Source organism: Conger conger, chromosome 3 (assembly GCF_963514075.1).
Source record: "Conger conger chromosome 3, fConCon1.1, whole genome shotgun sequence".
Classification (NCBI taxonomy): domain Eukaryota; kingdom Metazoa; phylum Chordata; class Actinopteri; order Anguilliformes; family Congridae; genus Conger; species Conger conger.
The window spans coordinates 23152753-23173970 of NC_083762.1; the positions used below are offsets into that span (position 1 = coordinate 23152753).

General features: G+C 40.8%; 2 protein-coding genes across 2 annotated transcripts; both read right to left on the minus strand.

Annotated features, from left to right (window-relative positions):
• Positions 1-779: 779 nt before the first annotated feature.
• Positions 780-6792, minus strand: zgc:174917 (uncharacterized protein LOC565650 homolog). The gene is given in 6 exon segments (XM_061236601.1): positions 780-1563; positions 1792-1896; positions 2669-2808; positions 5067-5158; positions 5286-5604; positions 5836-6792. Coding segments are annotated over 6 exon segments (879 nt in total). The 5' UTR covers positions 5966-6792; the 3' UTR covers positions 780-1470.
• A 2145-nt stretch (positions 6793-8937) lies between these two features.
• Positions 8938-18511, minus strand: si:ch211-153b23.7 (TNFAIP3-interacting protein 1). Its single transcript, XM_061236600.1, has 7 exons — positions 18023-18511; positions 14634-14784; positions 14179-14322; positions 13919-14053; positions 13235-13471; positions 11903-12028; positions 8938-11433 (listed from the first exon to the last, which is right to left on the minus strand). Exons 1-7 carry the CDS (start codon positions 18142-18144, stop codon positions 11155-11157), a joined length of 1194 nt encoding a protein of 397 aa, XP_061092584.1. The 5' UTR covers positions 18145-18511; the 3' UTR covers positions 8938-11154.
• Between the last annotated feature and the right edge of the window lie 2707 nt (positions 18512-21218).

The following is a 21218-nucleotide window of genomic DNA, read 5'->3' on the forward strand; positions in this document are numbered from 1 at the left end:
GTGCACACCCCTTTTGTTTACGATTTATTGGTATTTATCAACATACACACATGGATACGACAAAATCGAGTCTACACGTGTGATAAATCCGACAGAAATGGATCCGATCACGCATACATTTACGAAAATATTGGATTTACAAAAATATTGATAAATGAGGCCCATAAAGTCTACCAGGATATGAAGTTTAGTAGTTCATAAATGGTATACCTTAAGTACAGTTCCTTAAGTACAGTTCCAGTGAAAGTGACTAATTTCTCATTTCCCCCCTCATACAGTGCAGTCTGTAAGTATTTGGACAGTGGAACAATTTGTATTCTTTTAGTTCAGTGCTCTAGCACATTGGATTTAAAATGAAACAATGAAGCCTAGGTTAAAGTACAGACTGTCATCCTTAATTTGGGGGTGTTCACATCCACATTGGGTGATCCGTGGAGGAATTACATCTCTTTTAATACTTAGTCCCTCCATTTTAGGGGAACAAAAGTAATTGGACAGTTAGCTTCTCAGCTGTTTCTGATTAGTCCGGTGTGTTCAATTGCTTCCTTAGTGCAGGTATAAGATACCTTTCTGTATCTAGTCTTGATTCTAGGCTTTTGATTGCCTTTTATTTGCATTTGTCATCATGAGGACAGCAGTTGTGCCAATGACAGTTTGGATGTTTTAGAACAGTATGAACAGCAAAGAACCACAAGAGTTTGCATATTTTCAGCTCTGATTCATGTCAGATTTATATGTGGTAATAGCTGATGTCACATACATTAGCCAGCTATCTAGATAGTACTAGCTATTGTCTTCGCTATCAAGCTAAAGGCAGCTACTAGCACCAGCTTAAGTTTTCATGCCATGCGGATAACCTAAGCCATCCAATTCAATAATACTGAGGTGTATTTACATCCATATAAACAAGAATGAGATATCCATCTTGATATTAAAGTTTATTATTTTTCTATTGTATGCAAGCAGAATAAGAATACATAGTGAACTTGATATTTAGCATGGAACAATGAAGTTGAGGTCCTTGCTGCATTCAGCAATCATTACTCATTATGAAATTGTTAACATACAGTACATTTATCAAGTAAGTAAAATAACTGACTACTACACATGCCAGAATTCTTGCCATTGTTCATGTATTCACAACATTTGGAGATTCTCCCTGTCCAGCATGCATCAGGCCAGGGCATCCAACCCAAGTTGTGATAAATCTAGCATTAGCATTGTCATTTGATAAATGAAAAAAATTCAGATCACAAATCTGGCACAAGCCATGCCACTGATAAACAATGAATCCTGAGTATTTAAGAGTATCAAAAAACAAAAACAAAAAAAAAACCCCACAAAGCTTGGTATAATGGCAGGAAAATGAACACCAAATAGCCTAAACAATACTACATAATAAACAATGTTAGCAGAGTGATATGAAGAGCCATCTTCAAGAAATCAGCAGGCAGTAGATGGAGGGTGTGTCTACAATTCTGGGGTATTGCTGGGAAAATTCCTGAACTTGTCAGTGCCACATACCATCACTGTAGCATTGAAGCTGCGTGGACGATCTGGGTCCTGTTAAGGAGATTCAAAACACACAACTTTTAAAACTCTTTGTGCTTTTGTTTTTTGGTTTCTCAAGTCATATACCTTATTGTGTTATCCTCAATAAGTTACAAAAAATGTGTGAAACAGTAATGGATGTTTTCCTTTTTACATCGTTAATTAACCAAACAAAGAAACAAAACAAAAAACAAATAAAACATCCCTGAACACCTCCTGACTAGGGACGGGTGCACTCACCTGTATGGGGTAGGCACAGGTGGGGACAAAACGTATCACAAACCCACAACGCCTCCTTCCTGACATGTTGGGGTCACTGCCATGGATCAGTAGTCCATCATGCACCTAGCACAAGCAGCTCAAGTCACGGTTCATAACTAGTGCCCCCAGTTGTCTTCACTTGTTCTCTCCAAAAATAAAACTCTGATGAGCCCTTATTGAACTACCACAATTAACTTTGTTGATCAAGTAATTTTTCATTGATAGAAATTAGCTCTATTATAGCCATATTAATTTTATCCAATTAGAGAGAATTTCCCAGCTTGGTATAGGTTCAAGGTTTGAAAATCTTCTTGAAGGTGGAAGCATTTTTATTTGAGGAACAAACTTGTGTTCTTCAAGTTTGTTCCTCAAATAAAAATGCTTCCACTTTCAAGAAGATTTTGTGCCCTAAAATCATAACAGGTTTGAATGCTGAAACAATACTAATACTGTCTGAGGCAGGATGTAGCCAACCACACGAGCAAACAAATACTGCACAAGCTCCTCGGGGATGGTATTTCTTAACCACCTTTCACAATTTGTGTTTTACAGTAAAGGGGAAGCTTGTCTCAACCTGCAACAATGTGCAATACCCACATGTGTGATACATACCAACAGCCATTTTCATGTGATAATTCACCATGCCTGAAGATGTGTGCGGTTAATCAAACATTTCAGCAGGGGGTTAATTATGTGACTTTGTTGAGAGACCTGATTTGGGACCCTATACCATTTACAAATAGAATCATGGGATCTGTCATGACCACATGAGTCAGGGCCTCAGTTTAACATCACATCCAAAAGAAACAGTGCAAAAATACGGGAAATGTACCAGCTTTCGGAAAGTGACACTTACAGACATTTGCCCTGCCAGCAGAGGGCAAAGTACAGCTTCATCAGTTTTCACCAGCTGCTCTGGGATCTCTTGATTGACAGACAGCATGTTTCCAGCACGGGATGACAGTTGGTGGGGGAGGAGTCCAGAGCAGTGACTGCCTATAGGGGAAAGACAAAGCCTGGAATTCACATTTTAAGCATTGCTGAGGCACCATATAAGGGATTGATCTATGTTCTGCTATTTCATTAAAAATGAAACATATTTTGCACATTTTTTAACCCCTTAAGTATAAACCTTTTCTTAACACAAGCTTGAACATTACATACCCAAAATAAAATGGTTACTATTTGTGAACCCTTTTGTCTTCTGAAAGGGAACACATTGGGGATTGTCTGTCACGTTTCAGGTCTGTCTCGCCATGTTTTATGTTTAGTCATTTTGTATTAGCCTTGTAGTGTCTTATCATGTATTATGTTAGTCTAGGTTCGTCATGTTGTTTAGTTATGTTTCGTTACGATTTATTTTCTTGTCATGTTTAGTTATGTCTCGTTACGATTTATTTTCTTGTCATGTCTAGTTATGTTTTCGTACGATTATATTACCTGGTTATGTTGAGTGGTTATCGTCTTAGTTTCGCTTTGTGTTATGTTTTGATGCATGTTTATTGTTACGTTTACTGGTCGTTGTTTATGCATACACTTTTACATGTTTTTCCGCAAACCTTGCGTTCCGCCTTTTCTCTCTCTCTCCTTCTGTCATTCACTCCCTAATTGTTTCCATTTGTCTATTTACTAAAACTACTAACGCTAGATCAGGATTGGGTAGAAACTAAGAAACGAATCATGTGTTCATGTTACCTTACGTTTCTCGTGCATGTCATTTACTAATTTACTAATGCTAGGGCAGGATAGGTTTATTACTAACGATTACTAATCTCCTTGTTAAACTTGTCATCCATCGCACCTGTTTTCCATTTCCTTGCTACGCTCTAACTAATTGTCTACACCTGTCTACACCCGCATTTATAGCCCAGTCGCGCTACTGTTCTCTGCGAAATTGTCTGCCTCTGTTTACCACGCAACTCTTGAGCATTTACCACTATTGATTACACGTTACGATCCAAGCCTGTTTACCGACCATTGACTATTGATTTCTGTTTTGTGACCATCGTTTGTTTTTTGACTACGTCCTCGCCTACCGTTTTTGTACTTTTGTTTGTGTTGACTACTCTCCTGGGATTCGTCCCGAATAAAGCCCTGAGGGGTCTTTATATTACTATTGTTTCTGAGTCGTGCATTTTGGGTCCAACCCCCACGCACCCGTCTCATTGTCCAGCAGTCTGAATTACTAAAAACAGAGCTCAAATACAGTGGAAGTTGCATTCTGCAATTTCTTTTTCTAAGCTATGTCTACGCAGTTTGCCAAAAACCTTATTTATAAGCATACTGAATAATAATAAAATACCTTGAGAATGTATTTAGATGCTCACTGATATAGAAATATTCCTCAGAAATATTCACTCGAGAATACTTGAGAGGCTAGAGAGATGAGAGGTTCCTTGGAAGTCTCCTATTTAGATGTAGGAATCGCACGTTACATTTTTGGTCAACCTTTTTGGTCATACAATAAAACTGTTTTTGCCAAAGGGCTAGAGTCTCAGAGCGTGTAATGAAAATGCTATGGTTTCGTGTTGCTTTATGCAAGCGTAACAAACTATACCCTACAGGAAATGTAATGCCATTAGCTAAAATGCTTCTCAGTCGTTATTTCAATACCATACCACTAGCCAGTTCTAGACTGAGCAGAAGATACACTATGTTTTGCCCTCGGATGGGGATCATGCATTTACTGTGCAACTGGATTTACGATACTGGTCAGAAAACCTGGTAATTGCACTGACCGTGTTCCAGAGAGCCTATACAAAACTTAATAGCATTCCCATGAACAAGTGCTTTTGTTGAAGTATTCAAAGGCGAAATGGACAACAATGATAATTCCTCCATCCATCGATGTTTCTCTGAGTTAACACGTTTTTTGGAATAGCATTATTACACTTTTGGTTCACTGGACCCTTGCTGTGAAAAGGACACTGACATTACCTTATTTTGTGTAGTACATGGATTTCCAAAATTCACAGAAGGTGAGGTCCCCCTATGCTTGTTTTGCCACCCACATGTTACAATATAAGGAACTGTTGTCACTAAAAGAATGACATCTTAAATTAGGTTATACGGATAGAACCATGAGTTTTAACACTTTCAATAAGTATATCCTGTTACCATAGTGACTGAAAATTGCACCCTAAAAAAATGAATGAATGGCAAAAACCCCACATTGGCTCCGGGCCGGTGAAATTAAAGGGGTTAAGAAAGAAAAGAAGGCAGAGAATTCAATTTATTTTGGGAGATGGCAATACCTGGAATGACCTGCAGAGCCCCATTATCCTTCAGAGCATCATCAAGAGCCAGCCATACTGAGAGCACTGGCCCCCCAGCCAAACCCCAGTACCTGTAAACAATCACATGCCTGATGACCACTGAAATACGCTTACAGTAACATATTTCACAGGTGGAGACCGTTTTGAATATGTGAGCTAATGCTGTAAATTACATGCTGCATACTATTTTATACTGACCTCATGTCCTGATGCCAGGCAACAAAAGGTAACCCGGGTTTCTCCTGCTGTCCAGTATGAGCTTTCCCATAACTCCCCTCCTCCTTGTTGGGAGCACTGCTCTGCTTGGCAAAAGTTGTAATGTCCTTCTCCTGCTGTCAATTGGAAGTGGTACCACTTAGAACAGGATACTTGCAGATGAAGCGGGAGTCAAGCAAGATGACATCTGGCCCAAGGATAGCGCTGACCGGCTCTAGGACCTTGGGGTGCTTTGCTAAGGCCATCACCCAACTGTATTGCAGATGGACATTGTGGAGGCTGTACTGGGTGTACTCCTTACCTGTGCATAGGCAAAAACACACATTTTTTACTCAAATACCCAACTACATCACTTCTAATCATTTTCACTGCAGTCTGCAAAAATATTCAACCTCTTACAGCAATATAGCAAGTCAAATGTACCAATGCTGTCCTAGACTTCCTGCTTCTAGAGGTTAGCTATCTGATGAGCAAATCTCAGGGTGGAGATTCCCCCCTGTCTTCTCATTATCTGCCTGCAGTTGATACTCACCAAATTCACTCTCCAGCTTTCCAAATGCCTCCCTGGTTGCCTGCAGCTCGAGGGCATCTAGCACAGGCAGCCCAGATAGGAACCCCTGCTTTGTATAGGAGGAGCGAAGCTCTGCCATGGAGGTGCTCATGTCTGACGCTCTGCTGCCCCCTGTCTGGTCTGGTCCCCTGCTCCTGGTATCTGGCTGGTTCAAGCTCCGGTCCTTCCGTTCACAACACCTTTGCCACACTGAATGGCCCTCACCTTGTCCACTCCAGCCCAACTGTGACCTCTCAAACCGAGGGCTGTTTGTGCAACGTCCAGTGTGTTGACAGAGAGAAACAGAAAGAAAGAAATATATTCAGCCATTAAAATCTTGGATGAAAGAAGTATTTTCGTACCTCCTCAAAAACCTTCCTGTCTGATATTCTCTCTCTCTATCTCTCCCTCCCTCCCTGAGTGATTTAAGACAAATTTATTCTGGGTTGCTTGTGGAGGGACAAAAAATTCCAAGGTGCCCAGGAGAAGTGTGATTAAGCATGTGAGAGGGAGTCCCCCTCCCTTTGGGGACCTCTGAAAAACAGACGCTATCAACCTTAAAACAGTGCTTCGGTTCAGCACCCAGAATAGTGTTCACAACTGCAGCTGCTGCATGAGGATTATTACTGCCTACTCAGCTTGAGTATATTTCACATACACATTTCACACAGGGTCGCAGCGTCTTCTCAGTAACACTAAGGACTGACTGTTGTTGCTAAACTGGTTTAATCTGATTTAGCGTTCTACTGCGGCAAAGGCCTATGTGATAATTGGTACAACATGTTTTACTGTGCTGCCTGGGGAGCAAACTGTATGAACATGTTTCCGCTGGTCAACAATTTTCTACAGCAAAATCTTGAAAGTGGAATTTTAGTAGCTAGAATATTGGGCACATAACAACAATAATAGCAGCTTCCACTAAAATAAAAAAGTGTTGATTTATTGAGAATACAATTCCTGAAATCCATGGAGGATGAATCATACCTGTGTTAGACAATGTTCCTGCCCAGGACCACTGTGTCTCAGAGTGTTGTAGTCGAGTCTTGAATCAAAACCAGGAGATACAGCTGAGTGAGGCAATCATCAACTCTGAAGACTACCTTTACACAAACATGTAGGAGAGTACTAATGAGAGTGCTAAGATGATCTGTCCTTTCTTAAATAAGTATTTCAATGACCTCCCACGTGGTGGGTGAGCCGATGTGATAGGTGGAAGAAGCATTTAGATTTCTAGATACGGGAATCTTAAATACTGTTGGTCCATCATTGTAATTCAGGGGTTTTCCAGGAGTACTTTAACACAGTGAAGGTATGAATACCAGGAAACACTACACAACCAAGGACTTCCTTTTCTTGATATTCAATAAATCTGAAATTAGTTGGTAAAATGAGTAAGCTTCTTTATGTATTGTGTAATCCAATCCATTGGTTACTGGTCCAGGAAGGAAAGTCTGAAAAGCAATATTTATCTGCTATTGACCTAAGTGCTACATACAGTGGGCCTCAGATTTATTGACATCCCTGACTGGCAATGCCTACTTATAATCATAATTATATGATTGGAAACATATAACTATTATTAAAACATTAATTTATTTAACCAAAATCAAGGTTACATAATTATTGGCAACCCTGGTTTCTGAAATGGCCACTGCAGAACATAGATTTTGTTGTCACAGAAGCATTTCTGTGTGGATTTTGAGGTATGCTTTGGGTCATTGTCTTTCTAGAAAGCCCACCTACAGCCAAGTCACAGGCTTGTGGTAGAGGCAACCAGATTGTCAGCCAAAATTGCCTGATACTTGGTGATAAGCACAAACCCAAGAATGTGAAGAATCTTGCCAGGATCTGTATATGTTCCTTAAACTTAAACAGGATTTACAAGCATTACAGGAAAAAACTCCATGCTGTAAACTCCATGCTGAGGTGGATGCACCAAGTATTAAACCAGGGGTGCCAATAATTATGGAAACTTGATTTTGGTGAAATCTATTTTCTATTAAATGAATGTTTGATTTTTGTTGGTTCCATTGAAACATTAATAAAGTACAGTATTTCTCACAGTATGTTCAACATTTTGTGTTGAGTAATCACACTTCATTTTTTAAAGTATTTTTTGTGCATTGCCAGTCAGGGGTGCCTACAATTCTGGAACCCATTCTATATGATATTACCCCTCAGGATTTTGGCCCTGTCGTTTCTACCGTAAAATGAGATGACAATTATTGTTAAGATTGATGTCCTTGTATGGTGTTTCATATGAAACCTATGAAAAGGCCATTTCGAGCATAAGAAAATTCACAATAGTCTGTAAGTCAATTAGTCATTATTGGGTTACACCATTGTGGACAATGGGATTATTTTTTATACAATAGAGTTGTACAGTAAACACTGATTATTATGCTGCAAAATTTCCCTTTGAACCTTGAAAATGAGCACCCAGAAAAACAAGCTCAGCAAAGGAAAAATATTTAATCATTATAGGGTTACACCTTTGTGGACTATGGGGTGTAACCCTGTAATGGAGCATTGCCAGTACACTCTGGTTTTATGTAATAACAAAACGTAAACTCTGTCACCTCCTACCTATCACAGACAGGTCATTGCCACTCTGAAATATGCTTTTGTTACTTTGTTTCAATACTATTTAGAATTACTCTAAATATTACTGAAACAAAGTAACACTAGCTTGTTAAACTCAAGGGTTACCTTTCAGAAAAGACCAGGATTATGCCTGCAGTGGAAAGGTTTCAAGAATAGTAACCGTTTGGGATATGCATGTTCAGGCGTGTGTTTTAAAAAAAGGGGGCGCTACAACTACAACTACTACAGCTACAACTGGTTAACTGGTGTTCATTTATCCATTTAATCTTATTTTTATTTATTGTTTTGTAAGCAATTTCAGCACCGTCTATTGAAGAGGCGCCAAATATATAAAACCTTTCTTTTAAGAAGGTAGGAGACAGTTACCTTAAATGGCTGCTGGCAAACCTGAATGATTTTATTCATCAATGGCTTCTATGCCAGGGGTAGGCCTACAGTAGCTCTGGTTTATGTGTCATGTAGTAAATGAGGCAAAGAATGTGAGTTAAAGAATGCTGGATACCATAAGCACAAGGCTCTCAGCATTAAACTGTTTAATGTCCAACGCATGCATCAAATTAGTTTAGCAAAACACAATACAAAGCACTCCAGAACAATGATCGCAGGCCTCCTGGGAAAACAATACAAGAATCAAAAGACAGTAAAAGTTGTAAGGCCACTATTTTTCTGTTATGGATCCATACACAGTGCAAAAGTCAATAAAACGTTGCTGGCAAGGGTTTATCTTAATATCTGCGAATCTCTACTTACACCTAGTGGCATTGCCAAATAAAACATTTTAATTAGGATGAGGCGAATGATGTCACTTATGTAAGCTAGTACAACAGTGAAACATAAGGCATCGTCAATACAGTTTGAAATTAGGTTTTATAATAACTAATGTCTCAATTCTAAGATGACCCTTGAAAAGACTGAATAAAACAGTGCAGACCAGCACATGGGCCACTTAATTTCACACTACAGTCCAATAGCCAAGCTGCATAGTGATAGTTTGATCGCTGCCGTGAGATAAGGTGTGGAACGCCCTCCCTACCTGAGTGATTCTGCAAGAAGATATTTATGATGTGATCTTTGGGATCATCTGAAAATAGAACTTTATAGGAATATAAAAACCCCTCCCCCCTGCATACAGGCATGCAGAATATATAATGTGTAATCTGTTAATTAAAGCATCTTGTTTGACATCACCTGACAGATGATTGGAGGTTTCGAGGCCATTTTGTGGCAAGACAAGAAAACGTATGCTAGCTGTTTCCAGGGCAACCATGTCCAGTTAATGAATCACTGACAACATGTCACAGCGGCAAGTGAACAGTAGGCGAGAACACAGAGGACAGGGTTTTTCAGCAAAATTTCGACAAGTACTCAGACAAACAAAACATGCAACTACATGAGAGGGAGAAATATGACTAGAAACACTGGTCTAGAGGAATATGATAGACAAAGACCAAGCAACTGGAGACAGAAAACTAGGAATTAAATACTACTATATGCTTTTCAAAGACAGGTCAAGTGAACTATGCTAACAAGACCAAATATGCAGCAACCAAAACACTAATACAATAATAATATCACATAGTGAATAGAAAACTTTAAAAACGGCACAATAATAATGTATAATACCTTACAACAATAGAATATAATGATAATGGCGGCACGGATGGTGTAGTGGGTAGCAAATTGCCTGTGAGTATGAGTGTGTGAGTGAATAGTGTGTGTGCCCTGCGATGGACTGGCGACCTGTCCAGGGTGTATTCCTGCCTTTTGCCCAATGTATGCTGGGATAGGCTCCAGCCCCCCTGCAACCCTGTTCAGGATAAGCGGGTTAAGATAATGGATGGATGGATGGATAATAATAATAATAATAATAATAAGATGAATAATAATAATAACAATAATTATAATAACAACAACAATACATTCTGCATGTGAATCACATCTTATTTTCATGAACAAGACTTTCTACAAAAAAAAAGGTTACAAAATTAAATTGTACATTATTAAAAGTTTACAAATAAGCCCATTGGAAGACTTGCTGGTAGAAGGCAGCTTCATTCTGAGAACATGTTACAGTTAAGCATTTGTGATAAGCACTGTTTACCATTACTATAAAATTCCTGTGAAACCTCTGTAAAATGAGATTTTGTTGTTATGCCACCTGACTGAAAACTGACAGATGGGTCTATTTTCTCAGGGAAATATTCTCACACTGACTGTAAAATATTATCTCCTTCCTGCGTCTGCACGACGCCAGCTCACTCTAAAAGGAGAGGTTCAATTAAGTTAATGGATAATTACTGAAGAATGAATCGCTGCCAGCATGCAATCCCTGGCTCAGGCTCAAAGAGAATGTGCACTACAAGTGTTCACTGACACTCTTTCAGTGAAAAGGTGCAGACACAAGTAACAAAAGCTGCCATTAAGAGCCGTTAATACAGAGCACATGCAAATACCATTGTGGATGCTTCTTTGCAATCTGACAGGGTTACAAAAAAGAAACTAAAACTTCACTAAATGCTAATTTATTGACCTCTCATTTGGTTCCTGTTTAAAAATTGTGTATTTGTTTTATTTGCATTTACAAAATGTAAACATACATTAAGCTTGAATACATGCCTTTCTTTGTGTGTGTGAGAATTGCATGGCGCATGCATGTCTGTTGCATGCCTGTGAATGGTGATGCACGTGTGCGGGAGGCTAGCTGTAGTCCGCATGCCGCTGGACATACGGGTGGTGGGGACACTCCGTCTTGCGTACGAGTCGGTCACAGTGCTTGCCGGAGGGCGGTCGGGCCTTGTCCCCCCCTTTCTCCCTCTCTTTCTGCAGCTCCCCCTCGCCCCCTGCTGGCCGGTCGTGGTCATTGTTACAGCGGTGGATGAGTATGGGGTCGTTGTGCGGGGCCTTCTTCATCAGGAGGCGCTGCAGCACCTGCTTGTCGGATCGCTCCTTCCGGAAGTCATCCTCGTACACCTTCAGCTGCGTGAGGAAAAAGAGTATCTGGCCTTAATAGTGTTGATTATCCTATTCCTGAAGTATTTAACCCATTTGAATGCATTCATATACTCTTCTGTATTTAGTGGTTAAGGTAAATGACTGGGACAGGCAAGGTTGGTGGTTCGAATCCCGGTGTAGCACAGCCTTTGGGCCCTTGAGCAAGGCCCTTAACCCTGCATTGCTCCAGGGGAGGATTGTCTCCTGCTAATCAACTGTTTGTCGCTCTGGATAAGAGCGTCTGCCAACTGCCAGCAATGTAATGTTATACAAATTCCAGTCCCATGGCAGAGGAGATCGGATTTATTACCCTGTCTTTCACTGATTTTCAATTATATGGAGTGCACAGTCGTTCAAATTAATATGCCTTTTTACTTAAAGTATTTAAATACAGGTATGTAAAATGAACATCGATATAGATTCAGCCCTCTCCACAGAGGAGCCGCAGACTGACCTGCTCCTGCAACAGCGCCATCTGCTGGCGCATCTCGCCCTCCTTCCTGCGCAGTTTCTTATTCTCCAGTACCATGCGCTGCCGGTCCTTGTGCTCGGTCTTGTAGTCGGCCTCGTAGATCCGCGTCTGCGTTCAGGGAACAGGCTCAGTTTGTGCAACAGTGGTGCTCTAACACTTTTACCAATGTCAGATAATACAGGTAAGTATGAACTCTTATTCTCATTGCTGCACAGTGATAGTTATGAAGTGGGGGGTGGGGGGGAAGTGTGACAAAAATATGCGGGTGGTCTCAAAGAGCCGAAACTGTCACTGCTCTCATGATTAAAGATGATGAAAGCTCTGGAAATTTTACACTCTCTGATCCAACAACCAAGGGTACAAACCAAAAACAGAGGCAAAGCAAAGATTATTTGTTGTAGTAATGATAGATGACCACTAGATGTTACTGTTCTCACACGAACAAGTACTAAAACAACAGACGTCCAGACACTGCTTTGGAAAATATAAATGAATACAGCAAATTAAAAAATGATCGATAGCCTGTACTCAGGGGTATCAATCTGAAAATAACCAGCAATTCATTGCTAAATTCCCAGGGATAAATCATCTGTATTTAGCTGCCAATGGTTTGAAGCTACCCATAGAGGCTCACTATACATAAATATTATGGCTACATACTAACAGCAATAATGTACATTAATTATTGATAATACTAATAGTACAGTAATACTCATGCTAATAGTAATAGCAATCATTTTGTCATGCTTTCTTGGAGAGAGAGAGTGAGAGAGATATGTGGGTGCATATGTTGACATGACTGTATGTGTGCATTTGTATACTGCCTGTATATGTGCGTGTGTTCTGTATTTGTGCACTGTTCATATGTGTCAGTTTGTAAGCTTGCGTATACGTATACCCATGAGTACATGTGCTGTATGTGTGCATTTGGATATGGGGGCAACATGGCTCAGGCAGTAAGAGCAGTCGTCTGGCAGTCGGAGGGTTGCCGGTTCGATCCCCCGCCCGGGCTGTGTCGAAGTGTCCCTGAGCAAGACACCTAACCCCCAAATACTCCTGACGAGCTGGTCGGGGCCTTGCATGGCAGCCAATCACCGTCAGTGTGCGAGTATGTGTATGAATGGGTGAATGGAGAAGCATCAATTGTACAGCACTTTGGATAAAGGCGCTATATAAATGCCTGCCATTTACCATTTACCATATACTGCATGTATATATGAGTACATGTGCTGTATGTGTGCATTTGCATATACTGCATGTATATATGAGTACATGCCCTGTATGTGTGTACTTAGTGCTTCAGTGCTGACTCACCTGGCATCGCAGTGCCTCTAGCTGTTCTTTCATTTCCTGCACCTCTTTTACAGTTACCCCGTCCACATCACTCGCCCTGCAAGGCTCACTCCTGTTTGTCTGGGTCCGACTCTTCCTGGTGGAAACGGCCGGGGGCATTCCCAGCAGAGGAGGGCAACAAATGGCCCCCTGGCACTGCCCGCGGGGGGGCTCAGATACAACGGCCACCTCTGGGGGCCGAGCAACCTCCAGTCCATTCTGCAAGAGGGCCAACAGGTGAGAACTGAGAGCAGGCACAAAGTGTTCATATACACTTTAACACATTCCCTTTCCTCGCTCTTTTCCTTCGATGAGATTTGTGATGTGTGACAAGTGAACTTAACAGGTGCTCTGCGAGGGAGGATGGACGAGGAACAAAGCGAATCAGAACTGATCGGCAATCTATATAGGAAGTGCTACCTCATAGAAACTACTGCTTAGTGCGTGAGTATTTTTTCATAGGATGACTCTTGAAGGTTCAAGCACAATTGATAGCAACGTTACTCTAGCTTATCTTGATCATAAAGCCACACCAGCTGGTCTTATAAAACACTGTTGCCAGTCTTTTGAGCAAGGGAAGGGAGTGTCAGAAGGAATGCATAAAACTCAGATCCGAATGCAGCTCTGGAGACCCAGGAAAGGACGCACAAGCAGGGAAATACTCACAAGCGCCCCTACTGGCCAGTCCCTGTCAGTGCTTGTGTGGTGCAGACGAGCCTCCAGAAGTCGGACGTACTCCTGCAGGTGCTGGTTCTTCTTTAGCTCCTGCAGCAGGGTCTGCTCATAGTACTCTCTCTTACTCTGGAGACAGGACCCACAGGCATGTCAGCGGGCAGCACAACAAGCTCAGCACTGTAAACCCGCATCTCACAATACATGCAATAAAACCCTCACACTCACGTACACACACACAAATGCACGGGTACCTGCTCATGTTCTACTTTGAGAAGCAGTCGGTGGTTAATCTGCTTGAGAGTGGTGCTCTCCTCTTCCGTGGCCACCAGTCGTTGCTCCAGACTGACGGTGGTGCTACGGTAGATATGGTCCCAGTCCTCGTTCAGTTTCATCAGCTGACAAACACAAGCCAGATACTAAGTGTCTGAACAGGTTGGATATGGGACCGTTGCCCATAAAAATGAGTCTATAGGGTTATGGAATCTAATCCAAAGGTTCAAGTCCTAAGCCATGCATAGTTAACTGCCCTTAAGTAAAGTACAGTCTTGACCTGACTCACATCAGTAAATACCCATCTGTGCTGATACTTGTAATGTAAACACTTTCTCCCTCAATGATGGTCTTTTCTAAGCATATAATTCAGTTAATGCAATATTCAAGACTATTTAAGGGAGGGCACAGTGTTTGTATATGCCATGCTTTTCACCTCCTTGTTGAGTCTGCGTAGCTCTGTGTTCCTGTTCAATAGCAGGAGCTTCTCCTCATCGGCTGAAGTGATGGACATGCTCTCTGTGATCAGGGTCACCTGCTCTTCCTCAGACAGGAGCCTGTCCCCTTGTGAGTTCTCATCCGCATCCCTGGAACCCACATACATTCATTGCCTCACTGATGTTCACATTGTCAATACCACTGCTCAGTGATCATAAAACACAAAAATGAAAGCACAAGCAATATAAATATGCACAGCCATGAACTCAGATAAACCTGATAAAATGCTAATACATGCACAATCAACATTCTTCAGTGCGGTCACAACAGAGCACTTAAAGCAAAAACAAAAGTGCCTTTGTTAATGTGTAAGGACATTCAATTATCACCAGTGATTAATACAAAGTGTTGATGGTTCATAAGAGGACCATGCCTGAAGCCCTGCCTATTTAGCCCACATCATACTGGTTAGTCACTGTAATGGACAAAATGACTGCAGTGAGACTTGATGTCCTAACTCTGTGTTTTCCATGCCCTTTCACCATTTAGTGGTGACACATCCCGGCCGTAAGAGAAGTCTCTATGAAAGTGAAGCTGTTCTGGGATCCGCCTAGGAGATGGAGGTCTCGACCACTGCTCCTGGTCTGACTCCCATGACCTTTCAGAAACTACTTCCTCTTTTTCATGCCTCCGTCACATGTAGTCCCGAGCCCATAGTTTCAGGTCATAGCTGCTGACTGTCTGACTCACCAAAACTACTTCCTGTTTGTGTGGTCTGTTCATAATAATCTTGTTTTTGATGTATTTCCATTACGTTAAATTACTAGCTCCCCCCCCCCGCGCCATCTTTCTATGCCCCAAAAAACATTTCACCAAAGGCATCACCTTTTAAAATGAAACATTGGCCAGTGTTTGCCAAGGAGACTTTTATTTTTAGACTAGTTACATGGAACAATAAGAAGACACTATTTCTAAATCAAAAAGCCTTCCCCTTAATTTACCTTCCGCTACATAATACATTTCCCAAAGGAAGGTTTTCTGAAAACTGTTTTCCATTATGTGTAGATGTATTATATATTAGTATGAAAAAATGCTGATAGAATATTAATTTATGGTAATATAGCTTTTCTGTAAATGTATTCCACCTCTATGGTTGAGAGCCTCAGAAATGAGGGTTAAAAAAGAAGAGCTTTGCACAGTGGTACACAGCATAGCAAGGAAACAAAAAAAAAACCAAGAGATGTTATCAGATTCTCACTGTCCCAGTCCCCAAGTACAGGCTCTAATGTACAGTGAGTCTACCGCCACCAGACCCAATACTGTCAGAGTAGCCCTCTATCAAAGACCCCCGATGTAAACAAAGAAGATGAAAAAAGGTAAATATATTTGCAATAATAACAACAAATAGACCTAAAATGGAATGGAACAAAAAAATCTTGAAATGATGAAAGCTTGCCAGCCGTCAATAACTGGTAATTACAGGTATGGATTTCCCAAATTTCACCCCTTACTTGAGAGTCTGAAGGCTTTTCACAGTTTAATGGCTGACGCATTCCCTTGACTCCATTAGAGAGTAGCTGCCTATCACCCCCCCACCCTTCCCTCTCCTCCACAGCCACCCAAGGTTCAGCCTCCCTACATGACACACGTTTGGTCTGCACTGTGCTGCACCTGGCTCTTAAAGAAAACCCAGCTGCTTCATCCTCCAAATCGTTACAGCCACAGTTTGTAGGGCTTTTTTTTCTTTCATTTTATTTCTCACAGTATTTTCTATTTTTTTTACTTTCAGAATTTGAAATATGCGACCCAGTTTCACAGAGTTTTCAATCATGTCTGCTTTCCTGGAAGGACACCAAAATGTGATTTCTTTTCCCCCCCGCTGGGAAAATGAGAATTTATTGTCATCTGATGTGAAAAAGGGGAAAATAATATCTTCCACACTTACTAACTCTGGAAGGCAAAAAGTTATCAGAATAATGTATCATCCACTCGGGCGGTCAGAAGCAGCTGCAATTTCAGTGAATAAAATACTGTGGGGAGCCATCTGCCAGTGCAAAAGTATACATATTTTCTAATCTATTATATAATATAGCATAGCATTCAAATATTCCAAAACAACTTCAACTGGCAGGTACACAAGAAAGTTGTGTAGTATAACTTACAAACATAAAACAGTAGTTCCACAGAGTTTCAAACAGCTGATAGTTTTTTACCAATGATCATATTGTATGGCATTAGTGGATACTCCATTCTGATTGGTTGACAATGACCTTTCTTTCTGTATAATAACCCCTGTTTCACACTTTACTAGACTTACCCAAGTGCTCAGGAAGCGCTCTCTTGTGCTTAGGAAACACTCTCTCATGCTAAGCTCTGACACTGATAATGTAAGTTTACATTAACAAGGCAAGCTGACCACCTAAACCCCCAAGAACAGTTATGTTGCTAACCAAGTTATCATTATTATATTTTCCATCTAATTTCAAATTCACATGGGGCATTTATTTTAAGTTAATATTTATAGGGTGTTTTTCTATTCACTGCTTAGGCACACAAATAGGCCTTACAATAGCTAATTACAAAGCAAAAGGGTGAACATCTGGCTGAAAATTGCTGTATGTAAATAGCTTTGATCGAAACCTAGCGGGGGGCACAGTTGCCTGTGTGCAAAATGCGTGTGCAAAGCATCGGCTGTTGCATGCTACAGTTGTGCACAAAAATTTGGGAAACCCTGGTCAAAAAGCCTCTTTCAATTCTCGCTTTTGAAATTTTCCCCCATTCTTCCTGGCAGAACACCTCTAGCTTAGAAATATTCTTCTTGCCTGTACAGCAAGTTTGAGATCTCTCCACAGATTTTCAATAATATTCAAGTCTGGGGACTGTGCTGGCCATTCCAAAACCTTCATGCCTCTTTCCTGGAGGTACTTCATGGTTGATTTCCAGGTATGCTGTCAATTTCAATGTCTGGACTGACCTTTGAACATTAGCCTCTACAATATCTTGATATTTTGTGGAATCCATTCTTCTTCCACTCACACAATATTTCCTGTGCCCGCAGCAGTCACACAACCCCAAAACATAATGGAGCCACCTCCATGCTTCACAGTCGGCAAGGTGTTCTTCTCTACAAAAGCTTCACCTTACAAAAGCTTCACCCTTTTTTCTGCAATCTAGCTTTAAAATTTGCAGAAAGGTCTCATCTGCCATTTAGAGTTCAGGTTTGCTTTCGATCACATACAGATCTATTGTAACAGACATTTAAAGCCCACCCCACTGTACTTCATTATTAAAGAGACCACAATTCATTATGTCCATCATTACCACAAGGCATTATATAAAGGCTTTTAATTGTATTCTTCTTGTAGCAGATGACTGTGATGCGCTTACCTTGTTACAGTATGTTGTACATCACTGTGCTCCTGTGCACCTTGAAGAGTGCTGTTGTCATCTGACTGGGGCTCCTGTTCAGAGGATGATGAATGCGAGGAAGATAGAGAAGTCCCATCCATTTTTGATTCTGAATCCCAGCTGATCAAATAGAAATCTTGTTTGGCTGCTTCACTCCTTTATAGTTATTTAACAAAATACTAGATGATTCGCGACAGATTCTTCTAGCCAGAGCTCAAAGAGGAAGTTCAAAAACAAAACAGCCCCCTACTCACACGTAGTATTCTAAAAAAAGCAAAATAGGAAGTTAATAAAACTGGATTTCACCTGTATTCACCATATGTTATAGCAATGTTTCAGTGCTACTACAACGTATTGACAGTTTCAATATTAACCCCAATATAAGCGTGAAATGTAAAACTATTTCCTGGACAGATACATTTGTTCTATCTAATGCAATGATTTAAGCTTGTCTTGTCTGAAAGATAGTCATCAGTGTTCTGTAGAAAACAAGGAAGTAGTACAGCCTATTATAGAGAACATTACATGCTGTAAGGGGAAATTCCACCATGAAAACAAAAGCACATGCTGAGTTTCTGTGGTAACGGACTTTCATGTGTTATGTCCAAGCCAAGTCAAACTGAAGAACGGGTTATCTACATACTGCTAGACTGTATTTATTAAAGGGTATTATGTTGGGAGTTGGTGGGTGGAGAGAGTGACTGGAATAGTACTATGAGTAGTAAAAGTAAATGTGTTAGGTGAAATTTACGGTCGGGTCACCTGATAATGACTAAAGTGCGGGAGTTTTTATATTATTTTGTAAAATTCAGGTCTGTTCAGAAGTTTCCAGACTAGATATTTGTATGTTTGTTTAATATTAATGTTTTTTTCTCCATTAAGGTGATTAATTTGAAGCAAACATAAATCCAGTGGAATGTCCGCCTTCTATGGGAAATGTTCAACATCAAGCTGCTAGATGTTTGTATGTTTGTTTAATATTAATGTTTTTTTCTCCATTAAGGTGATTCATTTGAAGCAAACATAAATCCAGTGGAATGTCCGCCTTCTATGGGAAATGCTCAAGTCACATGCTGCAAGATATGGAAAGGCATACAAGTGTACTACATTTCATCTCTGATGAACAAAACCACATTGTATATTTCCAAAACCTGAATCCTTCTCCTCATTAATAGAGCAACTTACTGAAAAGTTCTAATTTGGTATTCTTATCTAAGCATGCGAAACCTGAAAAGAAGACCTACCTTCCATCCTTAATGTCTCGTCCTTTCTAGTTGAGTCACCAATAATATTGCCAAACAAACACATAACCAATGCAGGGGACTGCTGTTCCCGTTTATCATTTAGCTTCATTCACATACTTGTGTTTCCCCCCACAGGGGCTGAGGAATGCATGGAATAATAGAAAGACAGAGAGATGGATGGATGCATTCTGGAGCACTTGCGCTGGGGTGAATGAGTGGACATGCTTGTGCCGTCCATCATGACAAAATGCCAGTCAGTGTATTGCTGTGTCAAGCAGAGGCCCTGCTATGGTCCGGGAGGGAGTACCGGTGCAATAGCTTTATTGACTGAAGCTGCTGTCAAGGCCAAGGACAAATTACCCGCCGCTACATGGGTGGGATTGATTTTTCCCAAACACGAAATAGCAGGCTGGAGCAGTGGAGTGCTCAGGCTGCGGGAGGAGGGAGAGTGCTGTAGATTGGTCAATGATCGACTAATAGGGGTTTCTAGTGCATCACTGTTTCTGCGCTATTCCCAACAGTGCTTTGCATAATGACACATATGACTGACAAAGGTTTCATTGTGACTTCCCCAAACTGGTAAGATTATCATTCGTCTGTGCTATGTGAGTAAATCCCCTGACATCGGAAGACAGAGCTTAAATAAATGTATGAATATGGGGACTTAATATCGCCGGCTTTTATTTTTAGCCAAGTTAAGAGAGGGCGGAATGTATGTGCGGCAGAGCTGTGGTGCACAGCATGTGACAGAAGGTGGAGAGAGTGATGGTGTCTGTTAGAGAAAACCTGGCTCTGGGGGATACTGATCTGGGCAGGCAGGGGGGCACAGCTACTAAGGCATGCAGGGAAATCCCCACAGGCACCTGTCAGGCCACAATATGGGGCGGCTACCACTTACCAAAAGGCAACAGCAGCTTCTGAGTTTATGCTGCAAAATTACATCACATTTTCTCGACACGTAGATGGTTAATGACTTTCAGTGAGACATTAATTTGCTGTTGTCAAATATCACCTTGCTTTTCTTAATGACAATTTAGCACCATTCAGCAGCTGCTCCAAAGTTGATGGTGTATGAGTGTCCCCTGTCTCCCCCTCCCCTCTGATTAATATATACTGTGAGCCAACAAGCATCATTAACTACATTGTTAGTTACAGATATCTTTATGCTATTGTTTGTGCTCATTTCCATCTATGACTTGCTAATCTACAATACCCCCACATTGCGCAGCTATTTAATTTGTGTTCTGGTGTTTTGCTTCATTTTTTGAGCAGAACCACAGTATTTCAAAACCAATGGTTCATTATTTATCTTTGATTAGAATGGTGTCATTAGGGGGAGCTTAATGATTGGCGGGCAGCCCTAATGTGGAAGTCGTAAATGTATCCAGTCATAAATGGTATACAGTTTGTAGTGGTATTGATTAAATATACAGTAGTATACATTTTTCATAATTTTGTGTATTGCATTCTTGCATTCTTACGTAATACATGATAAGGTGTTTTTGGAGACCTGGTGATAAATTCTCAGAAGAACCCACACAGTGCAAAAGGGCTGCAAAAAAGAGTAGCAAACCCAGGTCTAACTGTTCACATGACAACAATACAATGTACTTTAGACAACAAAGAACTACGTGGCAGACATGCCTGAAAGAACAACCTCAACACAAAATTAAGCGTCTGAAGTATGCAAAAGAAAACATTCTGAAGCCTGAAGAAGCCTTTTGGAACAATTTGCTTTGGACTTAGAAAACAAAAATTGAACTTTCTGGGCACCAACAAAGAAGGTATGTTTGGAGAAAAAAAGGTGAAGCCTTTGTAGAGAAGAACACTTTGCCAACTGTGAAGCATGGAGGTGGATCCATTATGCATAGGAGTTGTGTGCCAGCTGGGAAATATTATGCGAGTGGAAGGAAGAATGGATTCCACCAAAT

Bases quoted from the DNA above. Each gene is read 5' to 3' on its own strand.
- si:ch211-153b23.7 (XM_061236600.1), bottom strand. From the start codon at position 18,144: ATGGATGGGACTTCTCTATCTTCCTCGCATTCATCATCCTCTGAACAG. The intron at 14,785-18,022 runs GTAAGCGCATCA...TGTGGGTTCCAG, and splicing joins GTACAACATACTGTAACAAG to GGATGCGGATGAGAACTCAC. The intron at 14,054-14,178 runs GTACCCGTGCAT...TCCTGTCTCCAG, and splicing joins TCAAAGTAGAACATGAGCAG to AGTAAGAGAGAGTACTATGA.